This window comes from Castor canadensis, chromosome 4, assembly GCF_047511655.1.
Source record: "Castor canadensis chromosome 4, mCasCan1.hap1v2, whole genome shotgun sequence".
Classification (NCBI taxonomy): domain Eukaryota; kingdom Metazoa; phylum Chordata; class Mammalia; order Rodentia; family Castoridae; genus Castor; species Castor canadensis.
This window is the reverse complement of record NC_133389.1, coordinates 156,010,498-156,030,905: the sequence shown is the minus strand read 5'-3', so window position 1 is coordinate 156,030,905 and position 20,408 is coordinate 156,010,498. Positions and strand designations below refer to the sequence as shown.

The 20,408-nt window shown below is 41.8% G+C and overlaps 1 protein-coding gene across 4 annotated transcripts in view; it reads right to left on the bottom strand.

The window, feature by feature from the left end:
* Adam23 (ADAM metallopeptidase domain 23) overlaps positions 1 to 13,962 on the bottom strand; it is a 164,044-nt gene extending 150,082 nt beyond the window's left edge. For 3 of the 4 annotated variants that reach the window (XM_074071556.1, XM_074071558.1, XM_074071557.1), the window contains exons 1-2: positions 13,662 to 13,962; positions 12,375 to 12,592 (exon numbers count right to left, since the gene is read on the bottom strand). In XM_074071556.1, coding sequence (XP_073927657.1) covers positions 12,375 to 12,592; positions 13,662 to 13,947 — 504 coding nt within the window. In that variant the 5' untranslated portion in view covers positions 13,948 to 13,962. The remainder of the gene's footprint in view (positions 1 to 12,374; positions 12,593 to 13,661) is intronic. The other variant, XM_074071559.1, reaches the window with a different exon arrangement.
* Between the last annotated feature and the right edge of the window lie 6,446 nt (positions 13,963 to 20,408).

Genomic DNA, 20,408 nt, shown 5'->3' with positions numbered 1-20,408 from the left:
GGCACTCTACCACTTGAGCCATGCCCCCAGCCCCATAATTAACCATTTCTGAAAATTATTGTATACTCTATTAGAAAGCCAAAAATAACAACATAACAATATCCCATTAGTTCTGAAGGGACAAATGATGGTGTTTGTGTAGTCCAACAAGGAAAACACTTCTAACTACTCTGAACATTGTACAGAGATGAAGGCCTTCATACCCCACAGTAATTAGCAAGGTAATTAGTGAGAGATTACTGTTTTTAGCCATAGTTTGTAAGAGGAGGGAAATCGGTGTAAGAAGTCTTCTTGGTTAAGATTTTACCTCTTGGTCATAGCATGTTCAATTATACCCCAGAGCCCAAATAAAAACAGAACTGTGTATTTGTTGTTTTTACTCTGTTGAGTTTTTTTCTGATTGAGATGCCTAGGACTATTCTATTTGTCATGGTCTCATCATGTAATTCCAGTCAGAAAACCATCAATGGCAAATGAAAGTGTTTCTTCAGCTTGGTTTTGATTAGAAGAGAGGGTAGAAAAGTGAGCATATGTCTAATTGAAACATTTCTTGGGGAAATTATCATAAGAATGTGTGCTATTTAGAATGCAAGAATTGGGGTCACACCATACCACACTGGCAATTAGCTCCAAAAAAGAAAATGATTAACCTTACAACTCCCTAAAATGCCTGACTTCCAAGCCTGTCTTAAAGTGCCCTGATTACTGGTAAAGGTTTAGGGGAAATGCCTCTACTTTTCCCAGATATGAGCACCACAATTATATACTCAACATGTCTCAGGGGACTACAGCCTTTAAGACATCACACACAACCTCCTGCATTCACTTAATTTTTTGCTTTTTGTTTTTTTGAGAAAGAGTCTCGCTATGTAGGACAGGCTAGACTCGAACTCACAATCCTCCATTACAGCCTCCCGTGTGTCACCACGCCAGACTCAGTCACTTCTTCCTAAGTTCAAGTCTATCTAACATGGATCAGTCAAACTCATCTGGGACCACAAAATCAAGAAGACCCTAAGAACAATGCTTCCTATAACTGTCTCATAGTTGCCCTTAAATCAACCTCCTATTTTTATAAGATAAACTCCTTATTCATAAAAGAGCAGTTTACAACTTGGATTCCCTGTGCCTCTGGTTGATAATTAATAAGCGTCACTTACTGAGCATTTCCTGTATGCAAGCCACTGCGCAAACCACCCTGTATAGGGGATCCCCCTTACATCAAGCAGTCTTTATAGAGTGGGAATTTGTATTAGTCAGGCTTCTGCATTGCTATGACCAAATACCTGAGAAAAGAAACCTAAAGGAGGAAAGACTTATTTTGGCTCATAGTTTCAAAGGGTTCAGTCCATTATGGTGGGTACGGTGTGGCAAAGCAGAGCAGCTCACAACATAGCAGCCAGGAAGAAGAGAAAAAGGAATATAGGAAGGGGCAAGGACAAAATATAGCCCCAAGAACACACACCTAACCTACCTCCTTCAAAGGCTCCACCTCCTCCTACTTTTCACTACCTCTCAATAATGCCTTCATATTATGAATTCATTAAGGAATTCATCCACTGATTAGGTCGGAGTCCTCATGATCTAATTGCCTCTAGAAACACCTTCACAGATGTACTCAAAGGTGTGTTTTACTAATCTCCTAGACATTTCTTAATCCAAACAAGGTGACAAGACCATCAAGAACACTCTTACTACAGAAGCTTAGAAAGGGTTTAGAGGCACTAACAACTCAACAAATCCAAGTAGCTAGTAACTTCAGATTTCTCAGGCCCCAAACTGGTCCCCCAACCATTCTTCCTCTACTATGCAGCAACAGAGGAAGTAAGAGAAATCAAAGAGGAACTTCTGATACTCTAAACGGCTATGCTAAGACTTTTCATCAGTGTGACAAATACCTGAGAAAAACAATTTAAGGGAGAAAGGACTTATTTTGGCTCACAGTTTCAGAGGTTTTAATCCATGGTCGGCCAGCTCCATTACTTTGGGCCTAAGGTATCATAAATGCAGGAGCATTAATCAGAGGTATTTATCTCATGGTGGCCAGGAAGCAGCAAGAGGAAAAAGCCAGGGTAAAATATAACCTCTAAGGCCACACCCCCAGTAATCTATTTTCTCCAGCTATATCTTACCTCCTAAAGTTTCTAGTATCTCCCAAAATAGCACACCAGCTATAAAGGAAGGCTTCAACATGAGCACCTATGGAGGCCATTTCATATTCAAACCATAACAGCCTAGATTTAAAAAAAAATTATATTTATCCCATAAATAAATGGTTACACCAGATCATTTCAATGCTGGTGTCCTTGCTCTGAATTGAAATATCATCTCAGTGTAGAAACACTAGTTATACTGCATTTCACATGCTGACAAAAAATTTAAATTGGGAGTTATGTCATTTCTTTAATTAGTAAAAAACAAAAAATGACTTAACCAGTTCTTATTAAATTCCACTTGAAGGAGACTTACTTACTGTATACTCCTATACAGTATACAAGAACATTGTTCCAAAAAAAGAAAGGCTATTTCTAGAATGGTTCAAATGTCTGACATAAAATTTATAAAGACCAAACACAACACCACTACCACCCTTGTTCAGTATATGAGGAAGGTGGATAGAAGAAAAAGAAAATTAAAGAAGATTAACAAGATAAGGTAAGCAGACAAGCAAAATATTTACAAATGACAGTACTTTAAACAAGATATTTATCTGTAATACTCATTTGGGGCAGGAGGAGACAAGGAAACCAGTTGGTTACAGAGGAATGTCGGAACGTGGGAGTGCACCAGTGTCCATAGTTCAAGTGTCCCCAGCTCATGGGTCCTTATCATCAAGAGGAAAAGTATGTACAAAGGACAGAAACCTCTCTATCCAACCCATGGAAAGAGTGATAAAAGACTGGAGGTCCAGAGACAAAGGGTCTGATCATTCTGATCATGCCAGGAATTATCATAACCTGTGGCAACTAACCAGGCTTAGCTTCCTCACCCAGAATACGGAGACAAAACTCATCTTGGTAGTTACAATGCGAGGACCACGTGAGATTACAGACATGGCAAGACCTCAACAAAACTGTGTTCCAGAAGCTACATATATTAGATTTGTTGTTATGAAGGTGTTGGAAAGTTGAATTGCAAGTTGATTTAGTACATTCTACCTAGCTGAAAAAGTAAAGAGCAAGGAGACACACGGAGGACAGGAGTCCTTTAAAGGGTGATTGACTCACAATGTTACTAAAGACCATTTGCAATACCATATATATGGTATTAGCAGACCTATGACAATTAAAAGACAAAGCACCCAATTAAGTGATCCAGACTACAACTTGATAACAGCAACTTTTTAACGTGTCCATGCTAAGGAAAAGGAGGTTCTGAAAAAGGCACTACAAAAACAGCAGGTACTCAGAATCAATTTCTACATTGTTGGGAGTAGGTTTTGGTTTTGGGGTTTTTCGGTGCTGAAGATTGATCTCAGGGCATTGCACATGCTAGGCTACAGCCCCATTCCATGCAGTACTTTGTTTGGTGCTCATCTTTAGCTGTGCTTAGCTGTAACGTCTTCTAAATTTAATCTTTAGCCCCACTGAGGGCTGAAGAAGGTAATCCAGGAGCATGTGATTACCCTGCACCCACTACCCACCTGGAACCAAAACCATGGTGGGACAACTCCCTCAGGTGGATGCTGCCACGCAGATGTGCAACAGATCTGCAGATAACCACAGATCCAAAACCCAAGAGCAACATAGTTACTGGCCACCCATACTTCTGCTGAATGGTTTAAGATCTTTCATAACAGAATTGAAAGTAGTACTCAAGTTTATTAATCTGTGGTGTTACAGATGAGAAAATTAGTTTCTGTTCACTCCTTAGTCAGAGAAGACATCTACTTAACAAAACTATTCTAAGACCTGAGCTAATTCACAGCTGCTCCAAAATGAGTGCCCAGAGGAGGCTTTTATTCCAATCTTGCATGACTGCTTTTAACTTCTCATTTATTCTGAGTAAAATGTGATAACTGGGACTACCCTTTTTATAGTAGAATTCCTAGCATTAAATTTGATTAAAATTGTGCTAAATTTATATAAATTCTAAACATGAAGACTCCCCTATAAAATTCCAAAATTCAGACATTCCATGGACATTGAGTGAATTAATTATATGAATGAAGCTGTCTTTCAGGTTAAAAGATACCGTATCAATTGTGAACTGATTGTGAACTTTGTAGGAATAAATTCTTATGATTTCGTGCCTTCTTAAAAGGGAAAAAAAAAATCCATTCAGAAAACTCATACCCTAGGAGCAATGAATTATTCAGATTCTTAATATGGACATGACAAGATCTGAAGCAGGAATTTAACATAAATGGGACTTCAAGGCCTGAGGACATATTCCTGGCAGATTGGGTCTTTCCACTGACCACACGGTTTTTCACAACTAGCCCCAGAGTTTTGGATAAATATGAATGGAATCATCCAGACAAAATTCCCTCCTGCCATGGACTAACCTTTGGGTAAACAAGCCTGGGGCTTAAAGGAGAAAGGAATAGCAGATGTGCTATGAGGAGGAAAGCAGTTCTGAACAGGGAATTTGACATCCACAAAGAAAATATATCTAGCTGCAATTATGCCTGTTGAATGTGGATAAAGAGGGTCACATGATGAAATAAGTGTTCCACTCAGATTTATCTGTCAGCAGTGGGACTGATGGATTGACAGCAACAGAGACACGAGGCAATGACAAGAATACAATGCAGAGAGAGGAGGAGGGATGAATTTGAGGGAGCAATGACAAGACTTAATAAGCGACTATTTATAGGCAGGAGATGAAGGAGAGAGAAGAGTCAAAGATAACTCCCATCACACTTAGATGGCTGGGAAACCAGCAGTACCACTGAGAAAATCGGGAAAGTCAGGAAGAACAGTTAGTTCTCTTCCTGCCTGATTTATTTTCACACTGGATAAAGCCACCAAACCTGGGTGTTGCCACCAGGCAAACGCTACCAGGTTATTTTTTGGCTGCATGTAAAGAAAAAGACAGTGGCTCACTCTGTTAACTAAGAATAAGTAAAGACAAAATGACAGCAATAGTTTGCAAGAATGAGTCAACTCATGAGCAGAAAGAGCAGAAACCATTAGACACACTACAGCAAGACTTTCAACAGCACAGCTCAGCTGTGGATGCTCACAATAATCCAGAGTGAAATTATCAAAAATGGCCTAGACTTTATGAAAGAAAAGAATCAAAAGACTAGGATCCAAACTCAAATGCCCACAAGGACCAAGCATGCAACAAAAACAAAGAAGGGTGGGTGTTAAGCAACAAGGTGTCTTACTTAGTCTTGTTTTTTGTGCCTGGATAATTTATAAAGAATGGAGGTTTATTTAGCTCATGGTTCTGGAAGCTGGGAAGTCCAAGAATATAGTGCCAGCACCTGTACGGGACTGTCCTGCTGCACCATCACACAGCTGAGGGGGTCATGAGGCAAAACAGATCAGGTGTGATAGCTGAGGTCTCCTCTTCTTTATTTAAAGCCATTACTTCCATCATGGAGGCCCTACCCTTAGGACTTCATCTAACTCTAATTACCTCTCACAGGCTCCACTTTCAAATACTAACATGAATTTGAGGAGGAAGTTTCCAATACAAAATTTTAGCAGACACATTCAAAGCACAGTACAAGGAATGGAGTAGGGGACCGCAGTAAACAGCATGTGCCCGCTCTATCTGAAGAGGACTTACTTCCTAAAACAGATGGGTGAGTCCCACCTACTGAAAATGGTGAATCAGAAGCCCATTCTTCTGATTCTTTGTAGGGAAGGGGGTCACTGCACTCACCACGCTCTACCATGTGATCCTATTTTACTTCTTCAGATACCTGGCAACGCCTGAAGTCACTGTGGTGCCACTGCTGTGGTTGCCGTGTTTGTGGAGTGTCCCCTCCGGATAGAACATAAACTCTCTGAGAGCCACAGAACTGGCACGCAGTCAGCATGAGCTATGCCCTGACTGTCCATGTGATATGGAATAAACCCAACTTCTCTGTGTCTCCCCAGTCTGCACAACCTCCCATCTTCTTCTCCTAACATTCCCAAAACACCCCATCTTTCTCCAGCATGGGCTCTGCAAAGGAAAGAGCGGCATTCAATTCCTGACTCTGTCTGGCACTTACCAGCTGCTAATCAACTGCTCTCAACTGCTATATCTATCCAGAAAGTTAAGTAGCATTTTTTAAAGTGACTACAAATGTCAACTAATGCCTGAGTCTTTGAAATTTCCTACACTTGGCTTCTTCTTTTTGCACTCACCACATTGGGACACCCTAACATTGCCCAGCAGGCCAGGCCAGCACATCTGGAGCCCCTGCTCTGCTGTCCCAGTGGGCTCTCCTGTCACTGCCCTTGACACAAACATACCTCCTCACAGCTCTACAGGGCCAGACCAGTTCTTTCTTCCTCTATGTGCTTTTCTCTAACTTCCCTATGCAAAGGCTATCCTCGCTCTCTGTCCTCTGGGTGCCCACAGCCTTCTGTTCTTCCAACTGAACCACACACCACCAGCTGCCTTAATTCTGACACCCCCACCTGTGAGCAAGGATAGGGACTAAGTGCTACTCTTGGTCCTAGAGCCTCACACAGTGCCTGATTCAAAAAATGTTTTCAATAAATGTTTGCTGAACCAAATGAACCTGAACATCTATCAGATGTAAAACTGATTTAATGGAAACCGTATGAGAAGATAGATTCATCTTTTTCCATCACACCCATAACAATGACAAAAACTACCATAAGGTCAACTCCTGATCAGCCCTTTAGTGGTGGGCAACAGCAATGGAGATGAACCAAGAACTGCTGCTACAAAAGTACCCCCCTTGTCCTCAGAGAACACACTGTACAACTTCAAGAGCATGCCTGAGACCATGCAGTGTATTGCTTCTCTTGTACATACCTATGATAAAGTTTAATTTATAAAACTGGCAAATAAGAGATTAATACAAGCACGTAATAAAAGAGAACAATTGTAACAATATACTATAATAAAAGTTTCACGAATGTTCCCTCTTCTCTTTCTCTCTCCTCTCTCTCAATATCTTATTGCACTGTATACACTTTTCTTCTTACAAGTAACTGACCACAGGTAACTAAAATTGCTGAAAGGAAAACTGTGAATGGGGAGGACTACTGTATAGGTATTTCTGCTATTTTAAACCATATAAGCAAATAAGTGTTATGCAGAGCCAAAAACTCAAGACCAAAATTACCTCTCCTAGTGATCTAGTACAGTGCCAAAATACAATATCTTGAGGCCTTTTTAAATCTCAATTTGATTATTATATGAAATTTCATGGGAACCAATACACTCTTTCTAACATATGGGTGTACAATCAACAATTCATTCAATGGATATATATGGAACGCTTACTACATGACAGGCGCTACAAATAAAACCATTATAAACATGAATACTCTAAATACAGCTGTGAATTGACTGCTGAGGAATCCTGGAAAACTTAGGAAGGCTGTTGAGGCCAATATAAAAGCCTGCACTATTATATAACCTAATAGTTGGCCACTCCACCAAATCTGAGGAAGGGCCCTGTGACAATTCAGACATGTCAAACAATCAAATTCATACAGCTGAGTTAGGAAAAACCAGGAGTGTCTCCATAGTATAAAAAATAAGATTTTATAGACTGCTCTCTAGCTAATACTTGGACTTATCAAAGAAACTTCCAAAAGAATTTTTTTTCTCATGTTCCACAATATGGAGCTTTCTATTGACTTTTTAGAGTTAGTATCAGATAATAAGGGTCATAATAATATGTTCCAGAATTCTAAAAATGTGTGAGAACATCTTATAGCAAAGACACTGGGGGCCCTTTGTCCCCTGTTCCTCTTTGTGTGTCCCACCAGGAAACATAGAGCAGCTATCTGATAAGCCAAGAAATGGGTAGGAAGGCTTGTCAAAAGGAGTGGAACTACTCTGGTTTCTCTTCAGACTATATGTCTTTCACTTTACTAAAGTAGAACAGAAAGTATAAGCAATCACTGTGGCTTATACAGTGATTATACACTTAGGTGGCGAATCAAATTCGCTTAAGGCTGGGGATGTAGCTCAGTGGTAGAGCACACACACAGCATTCATAAGTCCCCAGTTTTAATTCCCACACCAAAAAAAGAAATAGATAAAAATTGAATTCACTAAACTTCTCTCTTTTCTCTCTTCAACCTGGGGTGGCAGGGAGTAGAGAAAGACCTGTTTACCCAAAAGTCAGTCCATGGCAGGAGGTAATTTTGTTCATATGATTCCATTATATCTGTCTAAACTCTGGGTCACCTTCCCCCAAACCCTGTGCTAACACTGGTGTACCTCTTCCATTCCTTCCCTATCAGAAGAGAAAATAATCCTAAGGAACCAAGATACAAAACAAGTAAATAAAATTTTTAGAAAAAGGTTCCTGAACTTTCCTAGGTACAGACTTTCAGGATTATCTCAAAATGAATAAACGGATGAATAAATCCAAGGTGTTTCTCCACTTTTGAAATGTATGGTCCATTTTACTAACATAATGCTTATGTGTAACAATCATACCACTCCACTTAGACTCTTAAGTCTCTCTGCAGAGTCCATGTGGAGATAGCATCAGATCCCACTGGGTGAAGACTTGTTCCCCCAAAACTTCAGATGCCCATAACATAGACACGGGGTTTGGACCTCTTCTGGCAGACAGGCTATAAATCAGGGTTCTCACCATCCCGCCCTTAGGGTCAATTAATTTGCTAAGGATAGCTCACAGAACTCACAGAAACACATTTACTGATTTATTATAAAAGACTTTACAAAAGGTATAGATGAACAGCCAGATGGAAAAGATGCATAGGGTGAGGTATGGGAGAAGAGATGTGATCTTTCACACATGTTCCAGAACCCAGTTCTTTTGGGTTCTTATAAAGCTTCTTTTCCTAGGTATGAGACTACTTAAATGGCCAAAGAAGATCAACTTAATATTCAGCCCCTGTCCTGGGGCATGAAGCTGAAAATCCCAACCCTCCAATTTGCTGGGTCTTTCTGGTGAGCATCCCCCAACCCAAAGCGACCTAGAGAATCCCAGCCACCAGTCACCACATTACCATACAAAAGACACTCTCTTCACTATCACTCTGGAGCCATGTGACGCAAGATGACGACCAAATACATTCTTTACAATATCACACAAAGCAAAATTAAAATTTTCCATTGAGGCCCTAATACTGTTCCTAGTTAGTAAAAAAAAACCAAACTTATAATAAATCATCAGAAAATAAAAGTTGTCTATAAAGAAATCTGAATTTGAGAAAGCATCAAAAAATCAAAGAAGATAAGCATGTAGACATGAGGTGTCTATGAATTCCCTGTCTGCTCTGGACTCTCTTGGTTTGTGCCTAGTATCTCAGTGTTGAGTGCCCACTGATATCAAAAATGGCACAGTTTCGGCAACTGCTTATACATCACCCTATTTGGAGATTTAAAAATTACCTAAACATGTTGACAAAGAAACCTTAAGTTTTCCGAAACAATAGTATATACAGAGGTGCTTTCCACAATCTGTTTTTAAACTCCCCAATTTTGAAAGAGTTAATAAATATTTGAACTTTCAAAGCTGTTAAGTATTAAAGACTCATCAACACTGAGTATTCATGAAACTCTTCAGACGTACACAGTGCAGCTTAGCCTTGCAACCTACATTTGGGAACTTCCCTCTCCCCCCCAGGCTAGGGATCCAGGAGAGAGGCACAGTGATTCAGCATTTCTAAGGCATTCACTAAAATGTGCAGGAAAAAAAAAAAAAGAAGAAGAAGAAAGAAAGAAAAAAAGTCCACAGTACCCATATATTAAAATAAAATTTTTTATAAAAGCAAAAATGATGAAATTCTATACGTTCTTTCTCAATGAAACATTTGTAAAGCAGCCAAACTGACAAGTGAGTCTCTCTCATCACTGTTACTAGGCAAGTTATCCTAAGGTACAGCAGCAAGCATATGGCATGCTTCTTGTCAACTAGTTCAAGAGAGGCTTCAAAACAGACCTAAAAGGGGAATCACAGGACACAGAAGGAAATTTCAGGGCACTCACCAAATAAGAATGACACTATGAATATTGTCTGAAGACACTTTTCAGAATCTTGCTATATCATTCACAGCAAAGTCTGGAGGGCAGACCATGAATGTGTCACCCTTGCAATCCTTATCTCTTATCTGTGAATCCTCAGCATTCAGCTTCACACATGAAAAATGTACAACAAATGTTCATTGAATTAAACTAGTAAGGAAAGAAAAAAATGCTTTCAAATAGAATTTCTGCATAAATATTCTTTTCAAAAGTAGCAAAAAAAACCCAACTATCAGGTTGGGGTAGAAATGGGGAGTTGAAGTGTTCCACAGTGAGAAATCTGTTCCTGTACATAAATGGTAGATAATCACAGAAAACCAGCTATACTGCAGTGAAATAATGTCCCACAAGCAAAACAGCCATCTAAGTCTAAACTACAAAACAAGCATTAGTCATAGCCTCCAACACTTGAGCTATGAAGAAGTTCCCTGAAGATTCATTCACATTTCAGCTGAGAAGGTCTTGGACATTCTTTTTTTTTGAGCGGGGAGGGGACGGAGGATGGGTACCAGGGTTCGAACTCAAGGCTTTGCACTTGCTAGGCAAGTATTCTAACACTTGAGCCACTCTGCCAGTTCTTTCTGTTGAATATTTTGGCATAGGGTCTCGCAAGCTACTTGCCTGGGCTGGCCTCCCTCCAAATGCAGTCCTCCAGATCTCTGCCTCCTGAGTAGCTGGATTACAGGCATGAGCCACTGGCGCCCAGCTGGGCATTCTTTAAAATGGGCTTTGAGGCAGCTTTTTATCTTCTTCCAGCACTGAAATTTGAGAACTAGCTACTTAGCTTCAAAATGTCTCATCATAAGGAAAGCTATGAAATAGTCCTCAATGCCTATTATCAAGAGGGCCTCGATAGGGCTCTTCCTCAACACCTTCTCTTCCTATCCAAAAGATAAATGGTGAGACATGAATGTCAGTTAGCCCATTAAATTACAGAGAAGCTTCTGGGAGAAGAGACCATTATCTCAGCCAAGGTGGGCAGCAGCCACTTTGGAAAAGCCACTTTGTGAAACAAAGTTAACTTCTCCACCAGCATTCAATAGAAGGGAAACATTTCCTTAGAGACCTGACTTATTTTAAAAAATAGTAAAAATTAAATATCCAGGACTCTTGAATTTTATAATAGTTGCTTTACAACCTTGAGAAAGTCACCGAAAATCATCACATTTCTATCTTCCAGTTTGCAAAATCAGGTTAAATAGTACTACCATTTACTTATATGTCAAAAAGCCAAGAAGAACAATGGTGTAAGCCACAGATGCTTTTGTTAAATTCTAGATTCTTAGACAGTTACTACTCTGATCCTAACAAAGAAACAGAGGTACTGATAATCCACATGTAAATCCGGTTGGGTTTCAAAATATCATTAATTCAAACAAATAATAGGAAGCAGGAAAAAAAGATCCCTTAAACTCTGGATGTTAAACAATCTTTTTAAAAATCAGTGCCACATTCTAAATCAATCTAAAAGTAAAGCCGCTGTTCATAGTCAATGCAGATTACGTCTTAAAGGATTAGGTCAACCAAAGCTGGTCTTCACTTTATATAAAATAACTTTTCTATTATTTTAAAATGCCATATTACACCAGGTGTGGTGGTGCACGCCTATAATCTCACCACTAGGGAGGCTGAGTCAAGGAAGATGGAGAGATCAGGGCCAGCTTGAACTACACAGTAAGAATCTGTTTCAAAAAAACAAAAAAAAATTAAAATATGTAAAAATGGCACATTGTTTACCTACTGAACATATTTAAAAAAGGACTCAATTAAAAAAAGGAGTAAACTTAAGCACTCAAGTTCTAAATTGAAAGACTGATAGGGAAACTGCAGCCAAACAGACTCAGCAATCTGCTGTGTGCAAACTAGAAGGAGCTTTATATTAGAGGAGGTTTGAGTCTTGAGCCTTACATAAAGGTTCCCGGAAACAAGAACATAAATACATTCACTCTAGCACCCACTGCACCTGAGAGACACATGGACCACATTTCAGCTGTTAGACTTACAAGGACATCTGAAAATGCCAGTCCCAGTTTAGTGCAAGAGAAACAAATCCTACCCCAGTAGATTCTAAGTTAATTCCCTTCCATCTCTCTCCCTTATCATAGTATTAATTGCTTTCTTAATAAAATGCTGCAGTAAAAATTGTGAAATCTGATTCTGGGAGAAAATCAAATCAAAGGAAAACTCTTGTGGCAGCTGTTTTGGCCTACCAGCTTCCTGCCTACCTTATTGTGTTTTTGCTGGTGTCTTGCCTTTGTGTCAAGAACATGATAAGGGCTTTCCGAGTCTTGGTTGATGTAATATATGAGTCTTGAAGGCAGTGTGATTTCTTTCTGCACCACATTGCTGTAGCTGCTATTACTGCTGTTGTTCTGTTGCAGTGTCTTGTCTTCATCTGCCAGGACTCCCAATTTTTTTTCTGCAGTTTCATTCCAATGCGGAGCTGTGGGGACAGGAAGCACAAATATACACAAACACACATGCACACCCAATAAATAAGTTCTAAAGCGCATTTTCCCATCAACTGCATAAACAGCATTTTCTATGTATAAGCAGGTAAGAAGTGAAGAACACAGAAAAGCAAGTTATAGAAACAGTGAAAATGGCCTGGATAGGTTAATAGCCAATAAGACTTACACAATCATTACTACAGTTATGTGTACATTTTTCCAGCCAGCCTCAAATCCATACATGTAGATATTAGGGGGAGGAGCAAAATGGATTGAGGGAGAAGTCTTCAAATGAACATGCTCTCAAGGGTCCTGACCCTCTTCTCTACCCCTTCTTCCCGTCTGCAGAAGCTCAACTGTACTCTGTTTAGTAGTATCCCATGCGAAAGACAAGAACACTCACTCCTAAGATAACTTGAGTGCTGAATTCATGGACACGGAATGTTAAGTGATTCTTTTAACAAAATTGACAATTCCCTTTTCTTTTAACTTTGAGATGAGCAAAAAAATCTTTTGTCATGGAGGGATGTGAATGCTGGCAGCTTTCCAAATTCTTTTTATCTTCCTGCCAAGGCCAGCTTTCTGTTCTGTGATTTCCTATCATCAATATATGGCACATTGTATTCTTTTAATTGTTCATTATCATCAGAAGCATCTTGAGAAAGCAACATCCAAAGGTCGTAAAGAAAGTATGTCTTTGGGACTCTAATTGCTTGATCCCAGAAGTACGCCTCCCTCACCTTAATTTCAACCTGGCAGGGAACTTGAGGAAGCAACCCACTACCACTTTTAGTTACAACCTCCCGTATTCCCATTAAGGGTCCACCCCACAAGAAGCGACTGCTTTCCTCCACAAGTTACACAGAGATCGCTGAAGGACTCAGGACCCACTAAACACCTCCCAGTTGTACCACAGTCATTGCAACGAGTTTTTGGGATGAATGCAACAGAAATGGACTACCCAAAGTGAACGAGAATGGGGGTTTGGGAATGAGAAGGGTGGAGAGACAGACAGAAAGACACGGAAAGGCCAAGCCGGGGACATGTCCGGAGTGCACGGACCTGGGTGCCCTTCGCTTTCCTCCATAGGGCCCCGCAGGGACAGCAGTGCAAAGGGCACGGGGCCATACCCACCGCTGGGCGCAGCAGCCCCCCAGGCGTGGGGCCGGGATGAGGCGGCGAGCGCAGGCAGCAGGAGAAGGACGAGGAGCAGGCGGCAGGGCGGTGCGCGGGCCGGAGCGCGGGCAGGCACCGGGCTGGCGGGGCCGCCGCGGGGGCCGCAGGAGGCGCCGGCAAGGCTGCAGCCCGCCAGGGCCGGCCGCCGGGAGCTGCTGCCGGGCGGCTTCATGGCTCATAGCTCCCGGGCGCCGCTCGGTGTGGCCGGCGAGAGCGCGGGGCTGGGTGGCGGGGCGGCTGCGGGCGGAGCCGGTCACGCCGCCTGGGCGCGCATGGTGCCGCCGCGGGCAGGGGGCTGGGGGACTCGGGGCGGGGGCTGGGCGGCGCGCTCTCCGCGGCTTCCTCTGGGCCCCTCCCGGAGCGGCCCGCACAGCGGGGTCCTCGCCGCTCTGCCAACTTGGAGCCTCTCCAGTGGCTGCTCCCTCCCCGTGCCGGGCGCGGCCGCTCCAGCGACTGCGGGGGTTGCTGCCGGGCCTGAGGATGCTGAGGCGGCACGCCGGAGCGAGCGGTGCGGGGACGCGCGGCGCGGAGAGAGGACGCGGGGGCGCGCGGCGCGGGCGTGAGTCCCGCCCTCGGGAGCGCGCCCGAGGGGGTTTCGGGTGCGGATGCTGATGCTGATGCTACTGCTGTTGCCCGGCACAGGACGCACTGCGCATGCTTTATCGTGGGGGCACGGGAGGGAGCGGCAGAGTGATACAGCATCAGAGGCGACGGTGGCACCTCCAAAGATGAGGGCGGAGGAGGGGAAAGTGGCAGTCAGGGAGAGGAAAAAAGAAAAGTAAGGGGGTTCCAGACCTGATCTGGAGGAAAACAGCCATTCAAGGAAAGGGACCTTTTCCACCACTCCAGATCGCACATCCTACTTATTCCAACCCTCTCCTGCTGGGGAAAACTAAGGCCAAGCATTTGTTTTATAATCTCTTATTTATTTCCTTCCTACAAGTCAATAGAAAGCATTGCAGTCGCGGAGGTAAAAATAGCGCTGCTCCTCATTCAGCATGCCAGTAGCTAGTGGGACGACGGTGGCAGCACCGCGTCGCAGGCTGGCGGGTGCTGGCGTCCAGCAGCTGGAATCCCTGCTCAAGGCGCTCCGCCCTGGCCTGGGTCTCCCCCTGCCTGTGCCCAGCAGCTTTGAGAAAAGCAGATGAAACCTGAAAGTGTTTGAGTACTCAAAAGTTCAGAAAGTGTGATTGAGCGTATTCAGGAAGGACTTAGACGTTCTGGGGGGGGGAAGAAATAGAGATTAGCAACCGCGTGTGTAGCAGCTATCTTTTTTTTTTCTTTTATTATTCATATGTGCATACAAGGCTTGGGTCATTTCTACCCCCTGCCCCCACTCCCTCCCTTACCACCCACTCCGCCCCCTCCCTCTCCCTCCCCCCCAATACCCAGAAGAAACTATTTTGTCCTTATTTCTAATTTTGTTGTAGAGAGAGTATAAGCAATAATAGGAAGGAACAAGGGTTTTTGCTGGTTGAGATAAGGATAGCTATACAGGGAGTTGACTCACATTGATTTCCTGTGCGTGTGTGTGTTACCTTCGAGGTTAATTCTTTTTGATCTAACCTTTTCTCTAGTTCCTGGTCCCCTTTTCCTATTGGCCTCAGTTGCTTTTAAGGTATCTGCTTTAGTTTCTCTGCATTAAGGGCAACAAATGCTAACTAATTTTTTAGGTGTCTTACCTATCCTCACCCCTCCCTTGTGTGCTAAAGCTTTTATCATGTGCTCAAAGTCCAATCCCATTGTTGTGTTTGCCCTTGATCTAATGTCCGCATATGAGGGAGAACATACAATTTTTGGTCTTTGGGACCAGGCTAACCTCACTCAGAATGATGTTTTCCAATTCCATCCATTTACCAGCGAATGATAACATTTTGTTCTTCTTCATGGCTGCATAAAATTCCATTGTGTATAGATACCACATTTTTCTTAATCCATTCGTCAGTGGTGGGGCATCTTGGCTGTTTCCATAATTTGGCTATTGTGAATAGTGCCGCAATAAACATGGGTGTGCAGGTGCCTCTGGAGTAACCTGTGTCACAGTCTTTTGGGTATATCCCCAAGAGTGGTATTGCTGGATCAAATGGTAGATCAATGTCTAGCTTTTTAAGTAGCCTCCAAATTTTTTTCCAGAGTGGTTGTACTAGTTTACATTCCCACCAACAGTGTATGAGGGTTCCTTTTTCCCCCGCATCCTCACCAACACCTGTTGGTGGTGGTGTTGCTGATGATGGCTATTCTAACAGGGTGAAGTGGAATCTTGCATTCCTTTATTGTGTAGCAGCTATCTTGAGAAACGTTTGTCAACCATGGAGAGTGGGCAGGCATTTATGAGGACACATTTCTATTTTTGAGATTCAGTCCTGACTTTTGCAGAGAAAAGGGGGGCATTTTCTCTACTCTTGTAAAAAATGTAAATCCAGTTTCCTGACGTACGTGGGGTTAGCAGCCACTAAATGTGGTGGTTTAGAATTAGCACTTGTGACATATTTCTGCCACCAAATTCTCCTAATGCAAGCATTCATTTATTTACCCTCCCGATGACATTCTGAGTAATAATAATGATGTCTTACTCCGTTATTTCTGTTTAAAATGAAGATAATAATGTCTACTGGGAAGGGGCAGGGAGGGTTCAAGAATTCCATGATTAAAAGAAACAACGGGAATAAAACACCATAGCCATGCCAAACCGGTGTTGGCCATCTTTCCAACCCCACTTTACAAAGAGAAAAGCAGGAAGGAAAGAGAAGGAGACACACACAGAGACCTAAAATTACAGAGCTGTTAAGGAGTTAAGTATTAATTCTAGCTATTCCTTTCCATATCAGAGCTAGAGTATTTATTAGCACGTAAGTTTGTAATTGCTGCTAACCCACCCACCCCACCCCACCCCACCCCATATGAGGGCAGCAACAGTTTTCCTTTTCTGTTCACTATTGTGCCCCTAGGACTCAGCACCATATTTGAAGCCGGGGAAATCTCTTGGAAAATGTGTGGCCAATGAATAAATGGTGCACATAAACTGGAGTCACACTTAAGGCAGCTGGTGAACTCTCCAATCTCCCTCTAGTATCTACGTGCAGGTAAGTGTTCCTGCCAGTGTCTCCCTCCAGACAAGCATGACCTGGCTAGATTTTCCCAATTTATTTTTGATATAATGTACATTCTGAAAAACAAAGAAATCAGAAATACAAGAAATTAGAAAGAAAAAGGAGATTAAAAGAAGAAAGGTGTCTAGACACAAATTATTTTGAAGACATTTCTTATAACTGAGTGACAACCTCTCAAAGCCTACTCCAGTGAATAAACCTACCAACTGAGGTGGACTGACCACCAGTTATAACCCACCATTGCACTCATGTGGGGATATAGAACAAGGATTGGGTTCAGCTTCTGATAAGGAATAAGGGACTTCACAAAGAGCACTGTTGCCTTGTGCCCTATAATAAAGACCTGCACTAGTTTATAATACGTTAACATTTAGAGCCAATGCTGAAGGCGAGATAATTCACATTAGCAAATGAGATGAAGAGTTAAGTCACTTGGAAAAATTTGCTGGGGGGTTGATCTTTAGCCTCTCCATATAAGAGAAGGTTATAAACAGAATCAAGCATTCTTCGGTTGTCAATTTGTTAGATTTAGTAGTAGTCTTAGTAGGTAGTTTGGAATTTTTATTGATACAGCACTTACTTCTAAATATTACCCTCTGTGCTTTCATAATATTAGTCACTTTCTTAATCACCACTTTCTGCTTTGCTTTGTATTCATGGATGTCATTCTTTCCCCTATCAAAAAATACTGAAAACAAGGTGCATCTTGGTAGCACAGGGAGGATTCAGCAAGCTGGGCTAGAATGAAGAAAAATGTATAAAGAGTAAGTGTCAGGATGGCTCTGGTTACAAATATGCATTGGCTTACCAACTGTCAGCAGACTGTTGGATTCAGTAAAAGATGAAAACTCTCAGATGTAGAAAACTGCCACAGATATAGGTGAAGACAGGCAGCCAAAGATTCATGGGGTAAAAATCATATCACACAGTATGGACATGGAAAAGCACAATGAAGGATCTGTGCCGTGTTCGGAAGGGGCAGTTGGATTGCTCACAAAAGCAGTTCAGCTGCTCTGGACAGGAAGGCCACCAGAAAGCAGCTCTCTGCCATGGTCTGTTTCAGACAGCAGGACTGGGCTTGTTTTGAAGCCAGCAAGAACAATTGGGGCTGAACAGGAATAAAAAAAAGAATAGATTTGGAAGGCACATGATCCAAAAGGGCTGAGATACTTGGAGAAGAGGTAGGAAAAGGAGTCACAGACAGGGTCCTGGAAGATGAAAAAAGTTTAAATTAAAAAAAAAACAAGAAGAAGAAGAAAACAATGCAGCAAAGCCTACTCACAGGAACAATTACAATGGTAGAGTCAAAAAGCCAAGATCAGAGAAGGCGTGCAGCAAGTCGACGCTCAGGAGAGGTCTAGGAGAGACAGCAACAGCGCAAGCAAGGGCAGAAAGGCAGCAGCGCTCATTCAAGAACAGCTGACATCACAGAGCTCCCGGGGCTGATTGTGTCATAGACCCTGCCCTCGGAAGCTCGAAGTCTCTTTTTAGGATGGCTGTGAAGACTGATTCTACAAGTGGAAATCAGTACTTTGAAGGAAAGAAAACAACAACCTCTCCTAGTGTACATAAAAAAATGAGTGTGCTCTTTTCTTGGTCCTTTCCTCATGGTTCAGGATTCAGCAAACATTTTTGTAAACAGCCAGGTAGCAAGTATTTTGAGTTTTGTGGACTGTATGATCTCTGTGACATATTCTTTTTGTTTTTTCAACAAAACGTGAAAAATGGCCCTGGTGTACCAGCCTACCATCCTTTGTTTATTTGGGGTTCTGCTTTTTATTTTTTGTCTCACTGTGTAACTGGTCTCAAACTCGGGATCCCCCTGCCTCCACCTCCTAAGTGCTAGATAACACTCATGAGCCACTATGCCTTGCTCGGCCCACCATTTTTAACAGCCACAACAAAAATGTGTATGTGCATTATATTATATATTAAGCTTAAAATTTTTCATCTGCTGCCTTATGTCCAGTTCTTGAGAGCAGAAAAAGAAGGCATGTGCAAAACTTTTCACAGCTGTAATTCCAGAGAGCTGCTCTTACTTGTGATTCAGCTATTCATTTAATCAGTAAGTAGTCACCTGATTCCTAAAAGAGGTTCCTTGCATAAAGCAATGCCTATGGAAAGCATTCCTCATTTTGGACCTAATTCCCAGACTTAGATAATAGGAGAAATGTCAGAATTCATTCACCAAAAAAAAAAAAAAAAAAAAGTAAAAATGATCCCAGACTTGTTTTGTTTTGCCGAGCTACATTTTCTGGTGAGCAGAAAGGTGCCGAATGAATGTTGTAGCTATGACAGGTCAGAGGAGGTAGTAACACATGCAGTGACAGCCATTCCCCAAGCCTGTCACCATCAATGATCTGCCTGAGCTGTCACACTCAATCCTGGAGAGCTGCTGCAAGGCAGGAAGTACAGCCCCAGGCACAGAGCCACACACGATGTCACAGGCAACCTGCGAGTCCCTGAAAAATAAGTCTGCAAGTGTATGTCAAATACGTCACTCTTTATGCGAAGGACAGACCACAGTGGGACAGTTTCAAAAGGCACAGTGTGACTGATTCCAATGCTACTGGGAAAAGAAAAAGTATTCATTGCCTAACGTACAATGGTCACAGACATTTCTAGCAGAGCCACTGAACAGACAAAAATGGATCAGCATCAACTGTGAGACTATCTGAAGAAAGGTAATCACTACAAAAACATAAAATTAAGTTCCTAAAGGATGTTATATCGTGTTATGGAGGGTAACTGAGAATTTCTGACAGAATAGGATAAATATGAAAAACAGTTCATTTTTTCCACCATTCCATGAACATTAGGCTTGTTTGTCTCTTAGTTTAGTGTATTTATAAGATGTGGCACAAAGTGCTAAACAAGTATGTCAGGATGATTTGTGGTGACAATATGTGCTCTGTGAAACTTAGAAGAATTGTGTTTACTAGAAATAATCAGAGTTGACATGTAATTCTTAAGCCCTCACTGAGTCACGAAACAGCAAAAGGAATTTCTGCAGAAGTTGTCACGGACTAAAGGCAGGGATAGAGGAGGGAACTCCAACTACTTTTAGAGACAGCAACTGAATTTTATCTGAAAAAGTTAGACCTTCAGCCACAGAATTAATATGCTAATTATAATCTTTTTCATTTGCATGATAACAAATGCTAAGCCCTTTAATAATACCTGCTTTAATAATTATGGGCCATTTACACATTGCAAAGTGTTTTTAGCTGTATCACTTTTTGTGATGCTCAACCCTGCAACATAGAGAGGACAGTCACTGTGACTTTTTAGGAGTTCCATCTTGGACAGATGACATCAAGCTCATAGGTCACGCAGTAATCTTCCATCATGCTTGTACATTCAAATCATTTAAAGAGGTTTTTTTTAATTATAGATATTTTAGATATGCAACATGGTGTTTTGTTATACATAGTAAAATTGTTATTACAGTCAATCAAATTAACATGTCCCTCATCTCACAGTTTCCCATTTTTTCTGTGTAGTAAGAAACACCTAAAATTCA